Source organism: Merops nubicus, unplaced genomic scaffold (genome assembly GCF_000691845.1).
Source record: "Merops nubicus isolate BGI_N331 unplaced genomic scaffold, ASM69184v1 scaffold1091, whole genome shotgun sequence".
In the NCBI taxonomy this organism is placed as follows: Eukaryota; Metazoa; Chordata; class Aves; order Coraciiformes; family Meropidae; genus Merops; species Merops nubicus.
Genome location: NW_008590041.1, coordinates 9,022 through 28,385, shown reverse-complemented (window position 1 = coordinate 28,385; position 19,364 = coordinate 9,022). Strand labels below are relative to the sequence as shown.

General features: G+C 47.3%; 1 protein-coding gene across 1 annotated transcript in view; it reads left to right on the top strand.

Annotated features, from left to right (window-relative positions):
* The first annotated feature begins 1,665 nt into the window (after positions 1-1,665).
* Positions 1,666-19,364, top strand: part of LOC103782032 (ceramide synthase 4-like) — a 24,508-nt gene continuing 6,809 nt past the window's right edge. Inside the window, exons 1-5 of the mRNA XM_008949764.1 lie at positions 1,666-1,838; positions 9,799-9,916; positions 12,345-12,463; positions 13,769-13,826; positions 16,214-16,264. Of these exons, the coding sequence (XP_008948012.1) occupies positions 1,666-1,838; positions 9,799-9,916; positions 12,345-12,463; positions 13,769-13,826; positions 16,214-16,264 (519 nt within the window). The remainder of the gene's footprint in view (positions 1,839-9,798; positions 9,917-12,344; positions 12,464-13,768; positions 13,827-16,213; positions 16,265-19,364) is intronic.

The window sequence follows — 19,364 nt, the reverse complement described above, 5'->3', positions numbered from 1 at the left end:
CTGGAAGTGGGAGCAAAACTGCAACATTCAGAGTCCCAGAAGCTGCACCAGAAGGAGAATGCTGTGATTACTGTCAAACTGAAAGCTGGTGAAAGGTGGGGATGTTCTGTTTGGTGCTGGTGAAGTCAGCCTCACTGCCATTTCCTCTGACTGCAGTTCTGCAATAGATCAGGCTCGTGATTTTTAGGAGGTATTTTTACCTTGTGGGTTTTGGTATCTAAAGCTGAAATCAGGGAATGCAGGGAGGAGGAGAAGAATGTGTTTGTAGTGAGATGGTTTTCCCTGGGTGGGGGGGAAGGGAGAGTTTTCCTGCTTTATATATCTTAGGTAGTCAGAAGGTTTGCATCCACTTGGTATTAGTTACACACATGTTTGTCAATACTGAATGGGCCCTGCCTGCTCCAGGATAAGTGAGAGTCAAATCTGAAGTTAGGGTCCTGTTCTTCCCTGCTGTAGTCAGATCACATGCATGGAGATGAATAATAAAGTCCAAATCAAGAAAAGAGATTATGATTCAGATGATATCTATCAGACTCTACAAACATCTGGAATAAGGGAGATGTTCAGTTTAACTAACAACAAAACTACTTCTGAACTCAAGATATCTCCAAAATCAGATGTATGGTCCATTTTTGATTTGATGGGCAGTTCTTGCAGAAAATGGGCCAAGATTTGAGCCTCCACTGGGTGAGGTGCTTCATGATGCTCAGGCCAGACACTTAAATTCTATGCTTTTTCCCTTCCTTTTGTGAGATGGCATTTCCCAGGTGCTGTTCAGATTATCTCAGTGGGATCTCATTCCCATGCTTTGCTTTTCCTTCTCCTTGGCTTCTCTTCAGAGCTTGTGTTTGGGATGTGTGTTGTTACCAGCTAGAAGAGCAGCCCATGTTGGAGGGCAGTGCAGCTCTTACCTGTGTGAGAGGCAGAACTATCTAGCAACAGCATTTTCATACGGAATGCTTAGTTACACCCATTCCACTGCCTTTTATCTGGCAAATTCTCTGATCATGTATGTAAATCCCACCTTCAGGCAAGGTCTTAAACATCACATTAAGAATGCAGCTTACAGTTACCACAGAAATTCCTACGTGGAAGTACTTCCCTTAATTAAAGCAGAAGATAGATTTTTTTTTAATTTTTATTTTCTAAAGGTGAAATCTCAGAATGGTATTAGTTACAATGCAGGCACACTCACACATGCATGTGGTGGAATTGCAATGTGCAAATGGGAACAAAAGGATACAAAAACTCAAAGACTGCAAAATAAGCATATGTACAGCTGAGTTTTTGGCCAGCTGGCAGCCAGCCCTGGAGCAGCCTTGCCACACCCTCAGCCTCATGATGCCACGCTACCAGTCCTGTAGAAGGGAACCTGAGAAGCTGCAGTATTAAAGTTAAAACTTTCAGGTACATCTTGCTGAGAATGATACTAATGTCCCGTTGGGTTCTGAGGCTCTGGTTTGAGCTGCTCTTTGGTTCTCTGCAGTCACCAGGTACCTGACGTCGACCTGCGAGCAGATTGTCAGCTCCTTCGGCACTGTTGTGTTCCACCCCTCCTCTGCAGCCTCAGAGAGGGTGTAATCCTGCCCTGGCCTGGCTGGCTTGTGCTGGCAGGTGTGCTGTGTGAGCCTGTCCTCAGGTTGTGCTGTCTCCTTTCCCTGCAGGATGGCACGCTCCCTCTACGAGTGGCTGTGGCAGCACGAGTTCTGGCTGCCCCCAGGAATCACCTGGGAGGACATGCAGGAGTCTGAGGATGTCCGTTACCCCAAGCCTCGTGATCTCCTGCTCAGCATCCCTTTTGCTTTACTCTTGGTTGTCATTCGATGTGGCTTTGAAAGGTAAGTTGTTTAGTCCTGTTTGGGGTTTTTAGAGATAGTGTCAGCAGTTTGGGTCCCAAATTTTGCCCAATGTGTGACTGAAGAGATCCACAGAAACTACAGGTCATGAAGTCTGCTGAGGTTCACTTTGCACCTCCCTCTCTCCAGCCCTGTATGCTGGCCAGTATAGAACCCAGATCCTGCCCTCAGGGTCTGGTGATAACCAGTCTGACTCCCTGCACTTCAACCTGGCAGACCCTAGGGGAGGTTTGTGCTTCTGGTTTTGAAGGCAGAGATGCTGGTTTGTGTTCTGTCACACATTGCCTGCTGTTGCTGGGACAAGTGCAGTGGAAATCATGTTTTGGCTACTGAAGGACACTTAGGTCTCCTTTTTTGTGGGTAATGGGGATCTGGGGTATCACACCTGACAGACAGGCCTGGATAAGATGCACCTTGGTTGGGCTGTCATCTGATCTCAGCATCAGCATGGCACAGTCTCAGATGTGTGTGTTCCACTGGCCCAGGGGTGTCATTCTCTCATGAGTGCCATGTGGAGGAGTTTGCAGCTACTGCCTCTGCACTGAAGCCTGCTACAGACCCTGCCAGTGCTGGGCTTTCAGAATTTCTTCTCCTCTTCTTCTGCTGCTAGACTTGCTGTTGTTGCTGCCTTTTGTAGACTCTGTGATATAATCTTCCAGGGTCAGCACGGGAAGTTACTTTGGCTCTGGGATCTTTCTGGCCAAAGCCATTTGACTGTTTTTCACATTACACTTCAGTAAAGAAAATCTGGAGGTTATAGGAAAGGTATAGCTAGAAATCCTGCAGAGTTCAGTGTCTCTGAGTTTCATAAAGGTCCTGAGCTGATGCTGGTGCTTCATGGGGTTTAGGCAATGGTTGGTGTGGTCTGCAGCACAGCAGGATTTGCTGGTGGATGGCTGGGACTGACCATAGTGTCAGCCAGCATCAGGACTGCAGAGAAGTCCCCTTCATGCTTTTGGATACTCTTTAAAGTGGTTTTCACTGGATTCAAAAATCACTATTCCAACCAGCTGTCTGAAGAGGTATTCTTCTGAAATAGTTTAGTCAAAATACATGGTGGTTTTAGGTTTAGAAAGAGGGGGAAAAAAAGATGATTTTAAAAATGTTTCTATCATCCTTTTTTGAAAAGTATCTGCACAAGAAAACAAACTAACCTCTCTGTAGGCTAGGTAGGTGTTTCTCCTCCAGATTCCCTGTGATGGAAAGACAACTTGGAAAAGCTTATAGAAGTTGAATGATTCTGAATACTGGCTGTAATTTGGAGTTTTTTATTAAAACCAAATATGTGAATAATTCTTAAAATAATCATTTTATGATGGTACAAAATTGGAGTCCCAAGTCTCATCTTTGTGAACAGTATGTTTAGTGTGCATTCCATAAATTCCATGGGTCTTATTCTGCACCTTCCTGGGGACATGAGTGTCTTGGTTGCCTCTGCTGACGTGGGCAGCACAGTGCTGGAGCTGGCATTGAGCACAGGGGACTCACGTTGCTTCCCTGCTGGTCTGCAGGTGGTGGCTGGGTACAGTGCTCCTTAGGTGGGCACTGCCTGTCGGGCACGTCTGCCCTTTGGAGCTGGGGTAGTCCTTGTGTCCTGCACTGACCAGGACTGGCCAGTTCTAGGCTCCCCAGTACAGGTGTGAACAGGAAGAAGGAGGAGCCAAACTCTTCTCATCATGCCTACTGGCAGGACAAGAGGCAGTGAGCACAAGCAGAAACTCGTGGTACTCATCTGAAAATGAGAAAACATCTTCCCCCCTGAGGGTGGCCAGACACTGGCAGAGGTTAGAGTGGGAGAGGAGTCTCCATCTGTGGAGATACCCCAAACCCAGCCTGCTGTGGCTGACCCTGCTTGAGCAGCAGGGCTGGGCTGGAGGATCTCCTGAGGTCCCTCTCAGCATTGTTTCATGGCTTCTGTGACTGTCTCTTTTTTCCCCCTCCCTCCTGCCACTCTGCTCCTAGTAAATCTAAACATCTTTTCCATCTACATTAAGATGACAATGGCCAGATAAAAAGATTTTTTTTCTTTCCCATCCAAGTGCTGCCTCAGCTGGGAGAGTTTCCGCAGCCCTGGACCTGCTCATTAATTTTAAAGCTGTTTTGATTCACAAACTTCATTAATAAAAGCTTCTTGTCACACCCTTAAAAAAAGATAATATCACAAGCCTATTTTACAGGCCCAGGAAGCCTATAATCACACCACTATCTTACCTCAAATGCCAATTACAAGCCAGTGCTCTGAGCTGTGCTCTTGTTTCTCCTAACTCTCTACAGTCATTTATTTCAGCATGATATTTTCTCATTCTCTGTCATGACTGTTTCATGGTTGGTTCATCTTGGAGAAGAAAGCTTCCCCTTGTCAGTAGGAGGTATGGATCAAGTCCTCTGTTGCTCCTTTACCTTGTGTCTGCAGTGGTGCTGGCCCTGTTTAAAATAACTTGCTCAAAATCTGAGAATAGCAGGCTGGAATGGTATGTGTGTTGTTTCTCACTCTCCATTGTCCCTGACTTTGTAGCTTTGTCCCTCTCACAGAGGTGGCTCAAAATGTAACTAGTATTCAAGTTTGGGTTTGGTGGCTTCAGCTTGGCCCTGGCAGTTTATTCTACATGCAGCTGTTACGTGGAACTGTGCATTGGGTGCAGAGTGGTTTTTCTCTCTAGACAGGCCTTGTGTTCCTGCTGGGAGGTTTCTGAAACACTGTGATGTCTTCGTGTCACTCATCTGTGTCAGAACTCCAGGGAAATACTAAGAGGCAGGAGAAGCCTAGAGGATTTTCCATAATCCCTCATTCAGCAGCTGTGTCAGCCACCCTGCTTGGGCCAGTGGTTCCATCTTCTTGGTTTGGAGGTTAAACCTGGGAAGGACCCCACTTCCTTGAGCATGAATTGTCCTCTCCTTGGTGCCTGCAGGCTGGACTGGGAAAAACTGAGACAGCAACATCCTTTGACCAACCAGTTATTCTGTGAATTAGATGGTGGCTGTGGGAAAAGAACATGTGGTACCTGGGTGAGGCCTGGGAGAGCCAAGGAGATTGTGGGTGCAGCCCTGGGGGAGGTGAAACAGCTCAGCCTCAGTGAGGCAACCTCTGTGAGCCAGCTGCCTGTAGGGAGGGTGGGAAATGGGGCAGCCAGTGCTGGAGAGCAGAAAGCTTGTCCCTGCTGCAGTGCTGCTGGGCTGGGCCACAGTCCTGAGGTGGGTGCTGGGGGCAGCTGTTAGTGATGTCCTGACAGGAGAGAGGAGCTGGGAGCTGGGAACCTCTCCCCTTCCCTTGGTGCTTCCAGGTTGTGCTTGTGGGTAGGAGGTAGGTCCTGCACCCACAGCTTGGAGCCCGATTTTAATTACCCACATACCTTAGCAGAACTCTTCCCTGGACACATGCCTCAAGCAGGGATGTCAGCTTCTCTTCTAGTTCTATAGTGTTTGAGACCTTTTCCTGTGAAAATCCAATTCTTGGAGTGCTATGGTTACGAAGGACTTGCACCCTCTATTGCAAGTGTTCCCTGCCTGCCTGGGTGGGAGACTGGAACTGAAGTGCTGTGAGAGATACTGGGGCAGAAAGTTGAAAAACAGAATTTCCATACAATTAATCATCTGATTTTGCACTTGACTCGTGATTTTTGGATTCTGGGGAACTGAAAGCCAATGACATGAATTTGAATCCAAATAGTTACCAGATTGCACTAGAGGAAGGTTTCAGTCAGATTAGATCTTTTCTTAGCAGGGCTGCAGCAGTACCTGGGCCATGTGTTGGACACTGAAGGAAAGGGATGCTGTTGATCTGCAGGGAGCAGGTGCTTGAAATCAGCCAGAAGAAAAATAGGACACCCTTTTCAAGTATTTTATTTTGAAATGTATCTTTTTGAATTCATTTTGCCCAGAGAGTTTTGTTGTTGCCCAGTAATGATCTAAAGCCAGCTCCCTGTTAGGTCCTATATGCAGGGTTTTTGCAGAGATGTGGGACACGTTGTAGTATTTAACTGAAATCTGTGAACAGAGTTGGCTCAGTTCAGACAGTAGCACTGTAGCGACCTGAAGTCTTGTATCAAATGGAGCAGCTGATGTGAAGCATTCTGCTGTGAGCAAGAAAAGGCAGAGGCCTGCAGCAGCACAGGGGCAGCCCTCTGCCAGAGGAAAGCCTGAGGCTAGAAGAAGTTGTGCACTTCAAAGAACAGGGGTTCTAGCTGCTGCTTTCACTGGTTCTGCATGTCTTAGTACTAGAAGATATTTGCAGAGTGGCATCCTTATAAATTTAAAAATATTTGTGGGAGAAAAAAGAAAACCACAGCCTGCTCTCCCCAAAATGAAATTATTTCTTGTCTCTCAGGTGACCTCTGACAGCCTCTGCAGGATGTGTGCAGCCCACTCATGCAAGGTGGGGCAGTACCAGTTTATGGCCCTTCACAATTAATCTATTTAGTTTCAACTTCAGCAGATTTTGCACGAGGCTTTTGTGGTTATTGCTGAATAAAATGCCGTGGTGTGAACTTTCCCATGTAAACTGTGCAGTGAGAGAAGCTCGCTGATGGAGAAGCCAGCTTGAGATGGGGATCATCTCCCTGCCTGTGTCCTGCCTTGTCTGGCTGTGGGGAGTGGTCCAGTTTAGTCCTCAGACTTTCTGCTTCTGTCTTCTGGAGTGCTGATCAACTGCCACGATGAGACCAGCCCTGCAGCTGAGGGGGTGACTCTCTGGTGTGGAAATCAGTACGAGCATCATCCTCTCAGGGCTGTGCTTGGAACAAGATTTAACTGGCAGCTGCAGTCAGGGTGCACATCCAGCATGTACAGACAGCCCTTAGGGAGAGTTTCAGGCTTTGGTTTCCCAATGATGTTCGTAAAAGTAGGATTGGTCCCATAATTCATGGTTAAACTGAAAACCTTAATAACAAGGTAATTGTAGCTTGGGTTAATTACACCTTGTCCTCGCTGGCTACAGCTGACTTGTTTCTGTTACAGGAAGATTCTTTGCCATGACTGTAGCAAACCATCAGGAAAGAGAGAGAGAGAAGACAGGAATTAAACAAAATGAGGAAATCGGGATAATTAAAATAGCTTTTTCAGTAAAAACCTTGTTGGCAAGCTGCCCTGACACCTGGCAGAAACATTCTCCTTCCTTTTAATGTATCTGAAAATTTCAGACCTTTAAGTTCCTCTTGTGGACTAAGAAGCTGCAGAAAGGTTCTTCTTCAACAACAGAACTTTGATTACATCTTCCTCTTCAGAGGGTTTTGTATCAAATAACTTACCTTTAAAAAGGAAAGATCAGGCCCACTTCAAGAATAAGAACCTTAATGTAACTCTTAATAACTTATAAGATCTCTTAATAGAAAACCCAAGACCCAGTGAAGAGCCTAAGGCAGATGTTTTCCCAGTTGTGGTATCGTTATGGGTATCACTGAAGTACAGTGTCATTGTTCTCAGCACAAGACCTGCTGGTCCAGTATCATTTAATAAACCCCAAATTCCCAGTGAATTCTGCTGCTATCCAGCAGCCTGCTGGTTGTGGCAATGCCAGGGTGCTGCTGAATTTCACCAACACTAATCAACAGTTAGCCACAGGAATGTTGAGAGGGCTGGAGCAGCTCTGCTGTGGGGACAGGCTGAGGGAGTTGGGGCTGTTCAGCCTGGAGCAGAGGAGGCTCTGGGGGGACCTTACAGTGACCTTCCAGTCCCTGAGAGGGGCTACAGGAGAGCAGGGGAGGGACTGTTCACAAGGGTTTGGAGTGACAGGACGAGGGGTGATGGATTTGAGCTAGAAAAGGGCAGATTTAGGTTAGATGTTAGGAAAAAGTTCTTTAATATGAGGGTGACAGACCACTGGAATAGGTTGCCCAGAGAGGTGGTGGAGGCCCCATCCCTGGGGACAGTCAAGGTCAGTCTGGATGAGGCTCTGAGCAGCTTGACCTAGCTGGAGATGTCCCTGCTTATGGCAGGGGGGTTGGACTAGATGAGCTTTGGAGGTCCGTTCCAGCCCAATACATCCTAGGATTCTATGAACACTTACACAAAGCTATTGCAATAACTGTGTCTTGTTGGAAAGGAACTAGCAAGCACCCTTACCCCATCTCTCATAGTAGGAACGTATCTTTTTCATTGGTCTTGGTACATCTTTGGATGTTCCTGTAGCCAGTGATGCCAGAGGAATTTGGCAGAGATGATGAACAGCCACAGGTTGGTGGGCTGGCTGTGCAAGACAGGTGGAAAACAGCAGTTAGATGAGTGAGCAAAATGTGAAACCATCCCATGTTTTATGCTTTAAGGAAATGGAAGTTACAATATTCCTGAGGTAGGCAGTCTGTTTATAGCATTGCTTTTGATACCTCTTAATTAAATTAGGAAGTGGGTTCTTGAAAAGAAGACTGCCAAAAGACCCTTCTGGATCTGTCATAGTCCCCAAGCACATGTGCACATGGACTGTGTGGCTGGAAGAGACCACAGGTAACCACACCATAAAACCACAATCAGAACTATGTCCCACACTATTCTTAAGTAAAACATCTTTAAACACCTCTGTAGTGAAGTAGCTCCCATAGTTTTTTTGCTGCAAAGTGAAAAAAGATCTTGTTGTGTGTCTGAATCATTAGGGGTGACTGGTGAGAGGTGCTGCCTGGGCAGGGTGAGGCCTGACCAGGCAGAGCAGCCAGGCCTTGCCTCCTCCATCCACCATCAACACCAGTTTACCCAGTTCAGGGAAGCTGTTAGCATCCTAGAGCAAAAACTTTTTACTCCACAATGAAGGGATGGAGTTTTCCAGAGATGTTGTGTGTTGGATGTTCGACAGCGGTCTTGGAGAGTTCTCCTAGGCTGATGCTCTGCTCTTTTTGCTGGTGAGACTAACTCCATGGCAGTGGCAGTGTGTAAAAGGTTGTGATTAATGAGGAAGAGCTAACTCTCAAAAAATTCAAGAAGAATGCAGTTAATTTGGGACATTTTTAAGTGTTGATTTGCAGGTTTGCTGTTTGGGCAGTGTCTGTGCAGGAGCTCACTTCACACCCTCCTGAGGCTGTTTCCAGTTGCCAAGGGAGAGAGGAGTGTGGTGGAGCAGTTGAATTGTTGAGCTCAGTGATTCTATGCCCAGTTCTGTTACCTCATGGTAACTTTTTTCCAGTTCATATAATGCCTTAGGTTTGAAGAGACCCCAGACATCATCTCATCCAACCTCCCTGCCATGGGCAGGAGCCCCTCTCAACCAGACCAGGTTGCTCAAGGCCCCATCCAGCCTGGCCTTGAACACCTCCAGGGAGGGGCATCCACAGCTCTCTGGGCAATCCAGTCCAGAGTCTCACCACCCTCCTACTGCAAAACTTCTTCCTATGATCTAGTCTAAACCATTCAGGTTAAAACCATTTTCCCTTGCACTGTCACTGGACACTCCTGTGACAAGTCCCTCCCCAGCCTTCCAGTTCTAAGGTCCCCCCAAAGTCTTCTCTTCTCCAGGCTGAACAACCCCAGTGCCCTCAGCCTGTCCTCAGAGCAAAGATGCTCCAGCTTGATGCATCCCAGGATACAGTTGGCCTTGAAAGGCTGAAGATGCACAGCTAGCATACGTGTGACTGGCTTTGGAGTTGCTGTGTCCTTATTTCAGAGCCAGGGTTTGACTGACATTAGGAAAAACAGGGGTTAGGTACCCCAGTGAAGGCCAGGTGCTCTCCTGTCCCAGCAGGACATTTCTGCTGCATTAACCTCGTGTAACTTTGTCCAGTGCAGACCTCAGGACAGCAGAATACAAGTCCCACTGTTTCTGCTGGAAGGTTTGGGGTTTCTAACTTCTCAGTTTCTTTATCTATCTTTTTAGCTCGACATGACACTTGTGCTGCAGTTCAGGACGTGGGAGGCAGCCGTTATGTTTCAAGGGTGCTGCCATATCAGAAGTCACTGTTCTATTTTTGTTCAGTTTTGTTCTATAGTTCTATTTTTGGCTGGACGTTTATCTTTTCTTTTGCAGAGCCATAGCCCTGCCCCTCAGCAGCAAACTGGGTGTGACAGACAAGCACAGGCCAAAAGCTGAGCCCAACCCCGTGCTGGAAACATTCTACAGTACATGCTGCAAGAACCCTGAAGAGGTGAGTCCCTTCTTCCTTTGCTTTCCTCTGGATTTAGCCCTCGTGTCACTACCCAAAGAAAATCGTGTTTTATTTGAGTTTGGTAATGCCACTCATATTTGGAAGCAGGAACCACAGTAGCACTGGCCACCTGAGACCAGCCAGCCACAGGGTGCAGATTCCACCAGCTCTCCATTCTGCTTCTGAAGGTGTGGGAGTAGCAGCTTTCTGCAGGTAGCAATTAAAAGATTTCAATCCCAAACTTCTATGGACATGAAACAGTTCTCCCAAAGGAAATAATAACAACTCCTGTTTCTTCCTGTGTTTGCCTTGAGTTGCACAAATTGAAACACAGGAGGCTCTGTCTGAACCTCAGGAAACACTTTCTTGCTGTTAGGGTGACCAGGCACTGGGACAGGTTGCCCAGAGATGTTCTGGGGTCTCCTTCCCTGGGGATACTCAAAAGCCAGCTGGACATGGTACTGGGCAGCCAGCCCTAGGTGGCCAGGGGAGTCAGCAACAGATGTTCTCCAGAGGCCCCTTCCAGCCCCACCCATTCTGTGTTCCTGTAATGGTTTATTTTCACATATGAACAAATCCATGTTACATCAGCTGTCCTGAGCCACCTCCCATGTTGCTAGTCCCTGCAGCTCAGCAGTGTGGATTCCTTGATGGCCCTAGTTCTGGGGTGGGTCATTCTGTTGCTGTGCAATCCATGAGTTTAAGGTTGGCCTCTCAGGAGCTGTCTGCAGTCTTGGCCATCATCACAGAGAATATGAGGAGCATCAGAAAGCTGCAAATGCAAATGGTGGGTAGTTTTCCCATGAGAGATAAAAAGAGTCATCTTGAAGAATTTGGCAGGATAATCCAGAGTTATAATGGCTGCTGCTAAGGGAGGAAGTGTGGGCAGGATGGTGAATAGTCAGGATTTAACCTTATCAGTGAAGTCCCTGGATGTGACCCTGTGGTAGGAAAAGGAATCAGATTTTCTCTCAGCTCCTTTCTGCAGGCTTTCTTGGCCTTGAAGCAGTGGATGTGTGAGCAGGGGGCTGGGGTTCCAGTCCCAAGGGCTGGTCCTAGCATGAGTATGGTGTTGCCTTGGCAAGGCTGTTGCAGCATGGTTTGTTCTGCAGTGGGGCATGTGGAGCCCCAGGTCATTCAGTGCTGGGTTCAAAGTGAAAGAATGGAGGCCAAAGTGAAGATGCAGGCACTCCCTGGGGTTGTGCAGCCCACTTTTCTCCCCAGCAGTGGGATGGAGTTTCCTGGAACACTTGCCATTGTGGTGGTCCCTGACCTTCCCCTTGCCTGTCTGCCTGTGGAATCTGCAGCCACTCCTGTTGCAGAGGTCTCACTCAAGGCCTAGTTTTGCAAGCAGCTTTTCCCCACAGCTCTCCCTGCACCCCCGCTGCACTGAAGCTGGCACTTTTATCCCAGAGGATCTGTGATTCCAGAGCATGTCCCACCCCAAGGCTCCTGACAGCAGTGTGGTGTGGAGCAGGAACGGGGCAGCTGGCTCCTGCCTGTGCACTGCTTACACCTCAGCCAGCCTCTGAGCTCCCTCCCTCTCCCCTGAGCTCTCAAGCACTGCTTGTGACTCAGCTTTTACTTGTCCAATACAAGATGAGATTTTGCTGTTCTCAGCAGCCTTCTCTGTGAGAGAAATTCCTCATTATGGAGCAGCTGTAGAACATAAGTCAGTGTCTCCATTTGTCTCCACCACAAGAACAGAAGTCATTAAGTATGAGTGGGAAGAAAAGCATCTGAAAATTTGTCATGGGCATACTTTTGTACAGCATACTTGGACTACCTGAGTCATTCTCACCAGGTAGTATTAAGGTGAGAAGGTGCATTCCATGAAAAACTATTGCTTTACTAAAAAAATAAAGCTATCCATGGTGACACTTCCAGAAGCAATACAAAACATGACAAACTTTTTTTCACATCACGTGCCAAACTCTGAAGAGCCTGAGGACAAGAAGGAAGCTGATTGCAGGATTTCTGTGGGTAATCCATTGAAAAATTACCTCTAACAGGTTTAACACAACAGCTGAATATCCAGTAGGAAAGTGGTGTTGACTCTGCTCATGGCATCAGTCAGGTTATTGGCTGATACTGCATTAGAATGCTGAAAGGCAGGACAAGGTTCAGTGCAGACCTTTAAAAATGATTTAAGCTGCAGTAAATCTTTTTTGGAGTGACAGATTTAAGGGATTCAGTCTCTCAAGACAGGGTGAGGAAGTGATTCAACAACAGACCCCTCTGAGGAGATGAGACTGGAGTTTGAAAGGTGAGACTGGGGAAGTTCACATAAAAAATGTAAAGTTTCCATATTTAGCATTAATCATCAGTTGCTTGTGGGGGGAATGGGAAGATTTGCCACTCTCTGAGGTCTGTGCACCAGGGGCAGACAGCTCTGTGGAAGCTGCCTGAGCCTGCTGTGGTTTTGCAGGGGCAGCTGCTGGGGCTGGCCAGGCAGTGCCAGCTGCCCCTCAGGAAGGTGCAGAGGTGGTTCCGGCGCCGCAGGAACTCCGACCGACCCAGCCTGCCCAAGAAGTTTTCTGAGGCCTGGTGAGTGGGAGCAGGAGCCATGAGCTGAGCTCGTGGGACCTTTCACTGGAGCTGAGCTCCCTGGGCAGCTTCACCTCCCTGCCTGCCCTCCACCCCTGGGCTTAGAGCATCCTGGGCTTCCCCTGCCCCACCTGGTTCTTCTCAACTCTCTGCTGCTTCTCTGTTACTAAAACATTCCTTGATTTTCCACTTTATTTCCACTCCCAAATTTCCTTTTCTCCTGTATTTCCTTATAGGGCCCCTGTTTCTGACTGTGAGACTGACATTCTGCTTTGAAACACTAATTGTAGCTGGAAATCTCCCTACTGTTTTGCATCTTACTGCTTCTTGCTGCTTTGCTGCTGTTCCAGTGCCTCCAGGACAGTCAGCCAGCCTTTCTGCTGCCTGCCCCATGGCTTCCCTTCGCTTCCCTGCAGCCTGATTCCTTCTGTCTGTTCTGCAGCTCTTCTGCAGGCTGTTGCTTTCAGAAGTCCCTGGCAGTGGCTAGACTGTATTCTGTTGTCAGTTGACTTTTAGCATCCTGAAAGTCAAAACTCTTTTATAGTGGCAGGAAAAAGAGGAATATGTGAAAGCTTGTGTGGAAACAGCTGTGTGGAAATCCACTGTGTTATGTGGAGGCACAAAATAAGTCTCCCCATCAGCCAGTCCTGTGAGTGTTAGTTCTGGCAAAGCTTGCACAGAAAAGGAGGATTCTCCTGAGCTTTGTTGAAATGCCAGACTTAAGTGTAGCTGCAGGAAGTAGTTTCTCCCTGGAAGGCCACAGAGATTAAAGAAATTGTTAAGTACCTCCAGTGCTATTCTTCTGTCTAGAAGTGTGTCTCCAAAAAAAAGAGTAGGCATCAACTTTCAGCAAGTCACCTCGTGCTCCATTTAGCACTCAACTTCTTATTCAAACCCCCTGCCTAATAAACCTATTTGATAAAGAAAAAATGAAAAAAAAAGGATGTGTTTTGCTTATTTATAATATTCCCCACAGCTGCAGTTAGAAATACTTAGACAATCTGTGGGTAAGGAGTTGTAAAGCAACCATGCTTAGCCTGCCTCTGCCAGGATGGGATCCGTTCTCCCTGCCCTCAGCTGATGTGCAGTAAACAGCAGCAGCAAGCAGTGGGATCTTCACTGGCTCCTCACCCAGGAGGGCAGTGACGTGCAAAGAGCCACTCCTGCCGTGGCCTGGGCAAACTTTGAGCAGGTTGGTGCATGTCTTTGCCTTAGCAGTGCCACTCTTGACTGACTGATGCACAGAATTGTAGCTCGGCCGTTACTGGGTGGGATTCTAACGTGCTTTGTTTTGTTTGTTTGTAGCTGGAGGTTCATGTTTTACATCATTTCTTTCTTCACTGGACTTGCTGTGCTGTACGATGTGAGTACACGAGCAGTGCCACCTGCTGTCCTGCCCAGCCAGTGCCTGCAGCAATGGCAGCTCTTGTTCAGCACGTCCTGCCAGACCTTCCTAGAGAGGTTTCCCCCCGGGTCGCTGTGGCCTCTGCACAGCAAACTTAGGAGGCCACAGATATATGGGACCATGTTTAGTTTTAAAACTCCAGCTCGAAACCAAGAGGCTTCTTCTGCTGGAAATGCAGAATACAGTTGGGGTTGTGTAAAAATATGTTTTTGGGGGGTGGGAGATGGAAGACTCACCTGAAGTGGAAGCTGCAGGGCCTGTGTGTGTGTTGTATCCAACAAGCTCTTTAAGGTAAAAACCTTTGGAGCATGGGCTGCAGTTTAATATTTTTATTTATTCATTTTCTTAACACCTCACCCAAGGTGTGACTGGTTCAGGCCCGTGCCTCTGCCTTTTCACTGGTTTGATAATTAATGAGTTCTGAGCTGGGACCTGGGCACCAGCCGTCCTCTGACTGTGTTTAAATGCTCCCCTGGCACTTTAGCTGAATCCAGTTCCCTAGGTGAGTGTTGCAGAAGTCTTCCACACTGGCACCTTCTGAGGGATTAAGTCGTGGAATACCTGCAGATCCCAAGACAGCAGACACGAGCTGTGCTTGTGACTTCTCACTGCTCTCACAAGTGAAGAACTTCTGAACTTACACTGACTTTAAAGTCAGAATTTAAGGTTCTCCAGGTGTGTGAGGATTCCAGGATGAGCTAGCAGGGGAGTGAAGGTATCTAAATCCCAGCTGCAGTGCTTTGTGGATCTGTACATCAAAACCCAAGGCTGTTCTTTGAGGCCAGTTATGACAGTTTGGTATGGACGACCTGCTTAGCATAGCACAAAACCTTGTGGCAACAGTGGGAGGACAAAATGCTGTTCTTCTGCATGTTATCCAACTGTCCTAGGAATGTAGATCATGTTCACTTTTCATGAAAGTCTTGTCTTTATTCAGCACACATCTTCCAGGGTTTTTTTAAAAAAGAAAGAAAAAAAGAAAAAAAGAAGGCATCTGTCCTATGGACAACAGCAGTAGATCCTCTAGCAAATAGCATGTTATTCTGTTATCTGAAATTCTACCAAAAGAACTACGTTAAAAAGGATAAAAAATTAATGTGACAGAGTGTATTTGCATGTGACACTTCCTGGCTTTTGCATGTTTACTTTGTAGTCTGAGTAGTATTTTAACTTGCCTTGGGTTTTGTGAGATGCCCTTCTTTCTTTAGAAAAAAAGCAAACATTTACATTCTGTATTAGTAGCTACAGACTGGTGGCCAAAACCTCTGCCCCAGGAGTCAGTGAAACAGCAGGTAGAAATGGAAAGTTACTTCACAGTAGGCCACCAGAAGACAGCCTGATGTGCTGAGAGTAGAGGAACTATGAGATTCAGGCTCCTGGAGCTCTCCTGTCTAGTCCAGGTAGCACAATGTGCCAGAGCTGTCACAGAGTTTTTGCTTTGTCTTCCTCTGATTCTGTATCACACATCTCTCCTGGTTCTGTACCTGTAATTGTTGTAAATCTGCTCCTCACCCCACTCCGAGCCCTCAGGAGCCTGGGTCTACTCATCATTATGCCAATTTACTCATAAAACCCAGTGCTGCCTGCTTCCCTTCCAGATTGCTCCTGCACTGGCAGGGGCTCAGTGCAAGGAACGTTGCCTCTTAGCTCTGGTATCTGGAGCCTTGTAGAGTTGTTACAGAAAATGATCCTGGCTTAGCATATGTTCCATCCCTGTATGCCCTGGGGCATGCTCACACTGATCAAACCTGGGCACAGCGAGGGCTCTGAGAAGGCTCCGTGCAGGAAGAATTTGGGGGGACTTTGAGTGCCATGTTCCTATGAAAGTTTCTAAACTGACAGTTTCCTATGGAGTGGGACCAAAGAAGGAGCTTTCCAGAGGTTCTTACATCACAGACTGCAGCATGATCCTCACCAACAGAGGAAAAAACATGTTCCTGACACACAAGTTTTCAGCCTTTTTACAATGCTTAAGTGGTGTCCAACCCACAGAGATACTTAATGAAATAGTTGTAAGAATGTTCTAATATATTCAAAATGTAACCACCAGCCTGCCAAACCTGCTGCAGCAAGTTGGTAGAAATCCCCCTGAGCTATTTTATTTGGAACTAGGCTAAACAGCAGATGAAGTTTCAGCACAGTAGCCACAAACTGGCAAGGTCACAAGCAACTGCAAGTTCCTGTTGTGGAAATCTCTTGGCAACTGGATTCCAGACAGCGTGACCAGCTCTACCTGTAATAAAATACAACAAAGTCAGTAGCAGTAACAAACTAGAGGAGTTTGGCAGTAGATAGGAGAAGAATTCCTCTGATGTTTTCACATTCATGTCGCCTTTTCTTTCCAGAAGCCTTGGCTGTGGGACCACAGAGAGTGCTGGACAGGATATCCACAGCAGGTGAGTCCTGCAAAAGGGAAAACTGCTGTTATAAATCATGTGTTGTCTTTTGGTATCTTCTAAAAATTGGATTATATTAATGACAAAAGAGGAGGCACTGAATTAAATTCAGCATCATAAGCCCTAAGAATTCAAAGCCAGATCCTCACCAAGGGATAACATCTTTGCATCTGGTGCAATCTAAATACAATAGAGGATGAGTCAGGAAAGAAGGAGGAGACTGCAGAACTAAAGGGAAAGTGAGAATTCTGAGCAGGTGAGCCAAGAAGCTGAGAAGTGGGAATGCTCCAAGGTTTATTGAATCCTGTAGAGAAGGATCTCACAAGTAACAAGCGATCAGAGAAGAGAAAATGGCCTCAAAGTGCACCAGGGGCAGTTTAGGTTGGATTTTAGGAAAAATTTCTTCACTGAAAGGGTTTTCAAGCCCTGGAGCAGAGTACCCAGGACAGTGGTTGAACCATCCCTGGGCATGTTTACAGGTTGTGTAGATGTGGTGTGAGGGACACGGGTTAGCAGTGGACTTGGCAGAGTTCAGTTAATGGTTGGACTTCATCATCTTAAAGATCTTTTCCAACCTATTCAGGTTCTACTTTTAGAACCTATATTTAGGAACGCATTTAGATTCTGTGATTCTAAGATGACTGTTACCTGTTCTATAGCAGGAGCCTTCCTATATCACACTGCTGTGGGTGCCAGAGGAGACATTACAAAGAGCTAACTTTCATTAAAGTGAAAATTCTGATTCCAGTTTTGGAAGAGAGTCCCATGAAAGCAGGTGGCGAGTGCTTCTAGCAGGACAGTAACCTCCTGTATGATCATGCAGGGGGCTACCACACAGAGGATTCTACAGTACTAGAATTTCCTGGGTAGAAAATAAAATCTCCCATTCATTGAAGAGGAGGCTGAAGGAAACCTGACTGCAGTACCAAGACAGAGTGAAGGCTGCCCCCGTCCCAGGAGTTTTTGGTCTGACAGTCAAAGTTAAAGCAAGACCCCATGATCAAGGTTGCAAAGCCATCCAAGGGAATGTAAAGCACCATTTTAACAGTGTGAGCCACGGGACCCATAATGGAACAGAGGAGTGAAGGATGAGGGCCTGTCCCTGCAAACAGTCTGTCGTTGCTCAAAGCCAGAAATTCTAGGGGCAAATCTGCAGTTCAGTGTAAAAGTCAAACCTGAGAAAGAGATGGTGCTTGAATGGGAATGAAAGACCAAAGGATCACTGCAGTCCTTGGGTCCTGTTCTGTACAGCTGGAGTATGTGTCTTCAAAACAGGCCATCATAACAGTGCACTGGGATGGGTTGACCCTGGCTGGCTGACAGGTCCCCACCAAACCACCAAACCACTCCATCTCCCCTCTCCTCAGCTGGACAGTGGGGAGAAAATAGGAGAAAAGGCCCATGAGTCAAGCTAAGGCCAGGGACTTACCAACATGAGTAGAACAGGCTTGTCCTGGGGAAGTTAATTTGATTTCTTGTCAATCAAGTCAGAGTAGGATAATGAGAAATAAGAACAAATCTAAAAACACCTTCCCCTCCCCTCTCCCTTCCCAGGCTCAACCTCACTCCTGACTTCTCCACCTCCCCCCAGGCAGTGCAGGGGGACAGGGAATGGAGCTTGTGTTCAGTTCATCACAAGTTATCTCTGCTGCTCCTTCCTCCTCACACTCTTCCTGTGCTCCAGTGGGGGGTCCTGCTCGTGGGACACAGCCCTTCACAAACCCCTCCAGTGTGGGTCCTTCTCAGGTGGCACAGTCCCCCAGGAAGGGACAGCTACAGCCCGAGTCTCCCTTGGCACCACTGCTCCTGCCCCAGGAGCTGCTGTAGCTCAGGCCCCTCTCCCCACAGGGTCACAGGTCTGGCCAGGAACCCACAGGCTCTGCCCAGTGTCACAGCCTTCCCTGGGCACAGCCCCCTGCCCCAGTGTGGGGTCCTCCACGAGCTGCAGGGGAACCTCTGCTCCAGAACCTCGTCCTTCACTGACCTGGGTGTCTGCAGGGCTGGTTTTTCACCTCTCCTCACTCCTCTCCCCCTGCTGCTGTCTTGCAGAAGTTTTTGCCCCTTTTTCAATACATTAACCACAGAGGCATCAGCACCATCACTGGTGGGCTTGGGCCAGCAGTGAGTCTGCCTTGGAGCTGTCTGGAACTGGCCCTGTTGGACATGGGACAGCTTCTGACATCTCCTCACAGGAGCCACCCCTGCAGCCCTACAAGCCTTGCCATGCCAAGGCAGTGCACACCCTTTCCAGCAGCTGTAACAAACAGCAGACCAACACCAGAGCCAGTAATGTCCCACTGGAACAGAGCAAGGACGGTCAAGGACAAACCTGCATATTAGCAGCAATGAAGAATGTTTCAAATACAATTTCTACTCAACAGACCAGGTTTAAAGAGGCCATATGGTACCACAACAGCAAAAAAATCACATGTTAAATAGACCTCTGCAAAATACATACTATGGTTTTAGTTTTCCAGCTGTAAAACCACAGAAAAAATTACCCAGAAGAATGCTAATTAGTGTTCACACTAGCATTGCACTGTCCCCCATTAATCTGAGTAAACTGAAAAATCTCTGATGCAGTAGAAAGTGTCTGCAGCCTCTCCTTGAATCCTGAAAAGGAAATTATTTCTTTAGCTGCTGCTTAATCTGTTCTACCACAGTGAAGCAGTTTGTGTAGCTTTTGAAGCTCTCTATTGACCACACAGAAATCTGCACAGTACTGAAGGAATCCTAAATATATCTTCCTGGTGATTCCCTAAATGTTCCACATAGTGCAGCAAGGTTAAATTTCCCCTGCTCTTTGCTTTCACCTCAGCACAGATGGCATTTAGTAAGGAACCACTTTGGTCAGGTGAAGTATTTCCTCCTAAAGCTGTTTGCTGGTTTGGTTCTCTGATGATCTTTGCCCAGGAAGGAGTCTTCTCTTCCAGGCCTTCTCTAATTCAGAGCTGGAACTTCTCTGCTGTGAGGCCAGGCTGAGAGAGTTGTGGTTGTTCAGCCAGACTCCAGGGAGACCTCATGGTGGCCTTCCAGTGCCTGAACGGGGCCTAGAGGAAAGCTGGAGAGAGACTTCTTACAAGGACGTGTAGTGACAGGA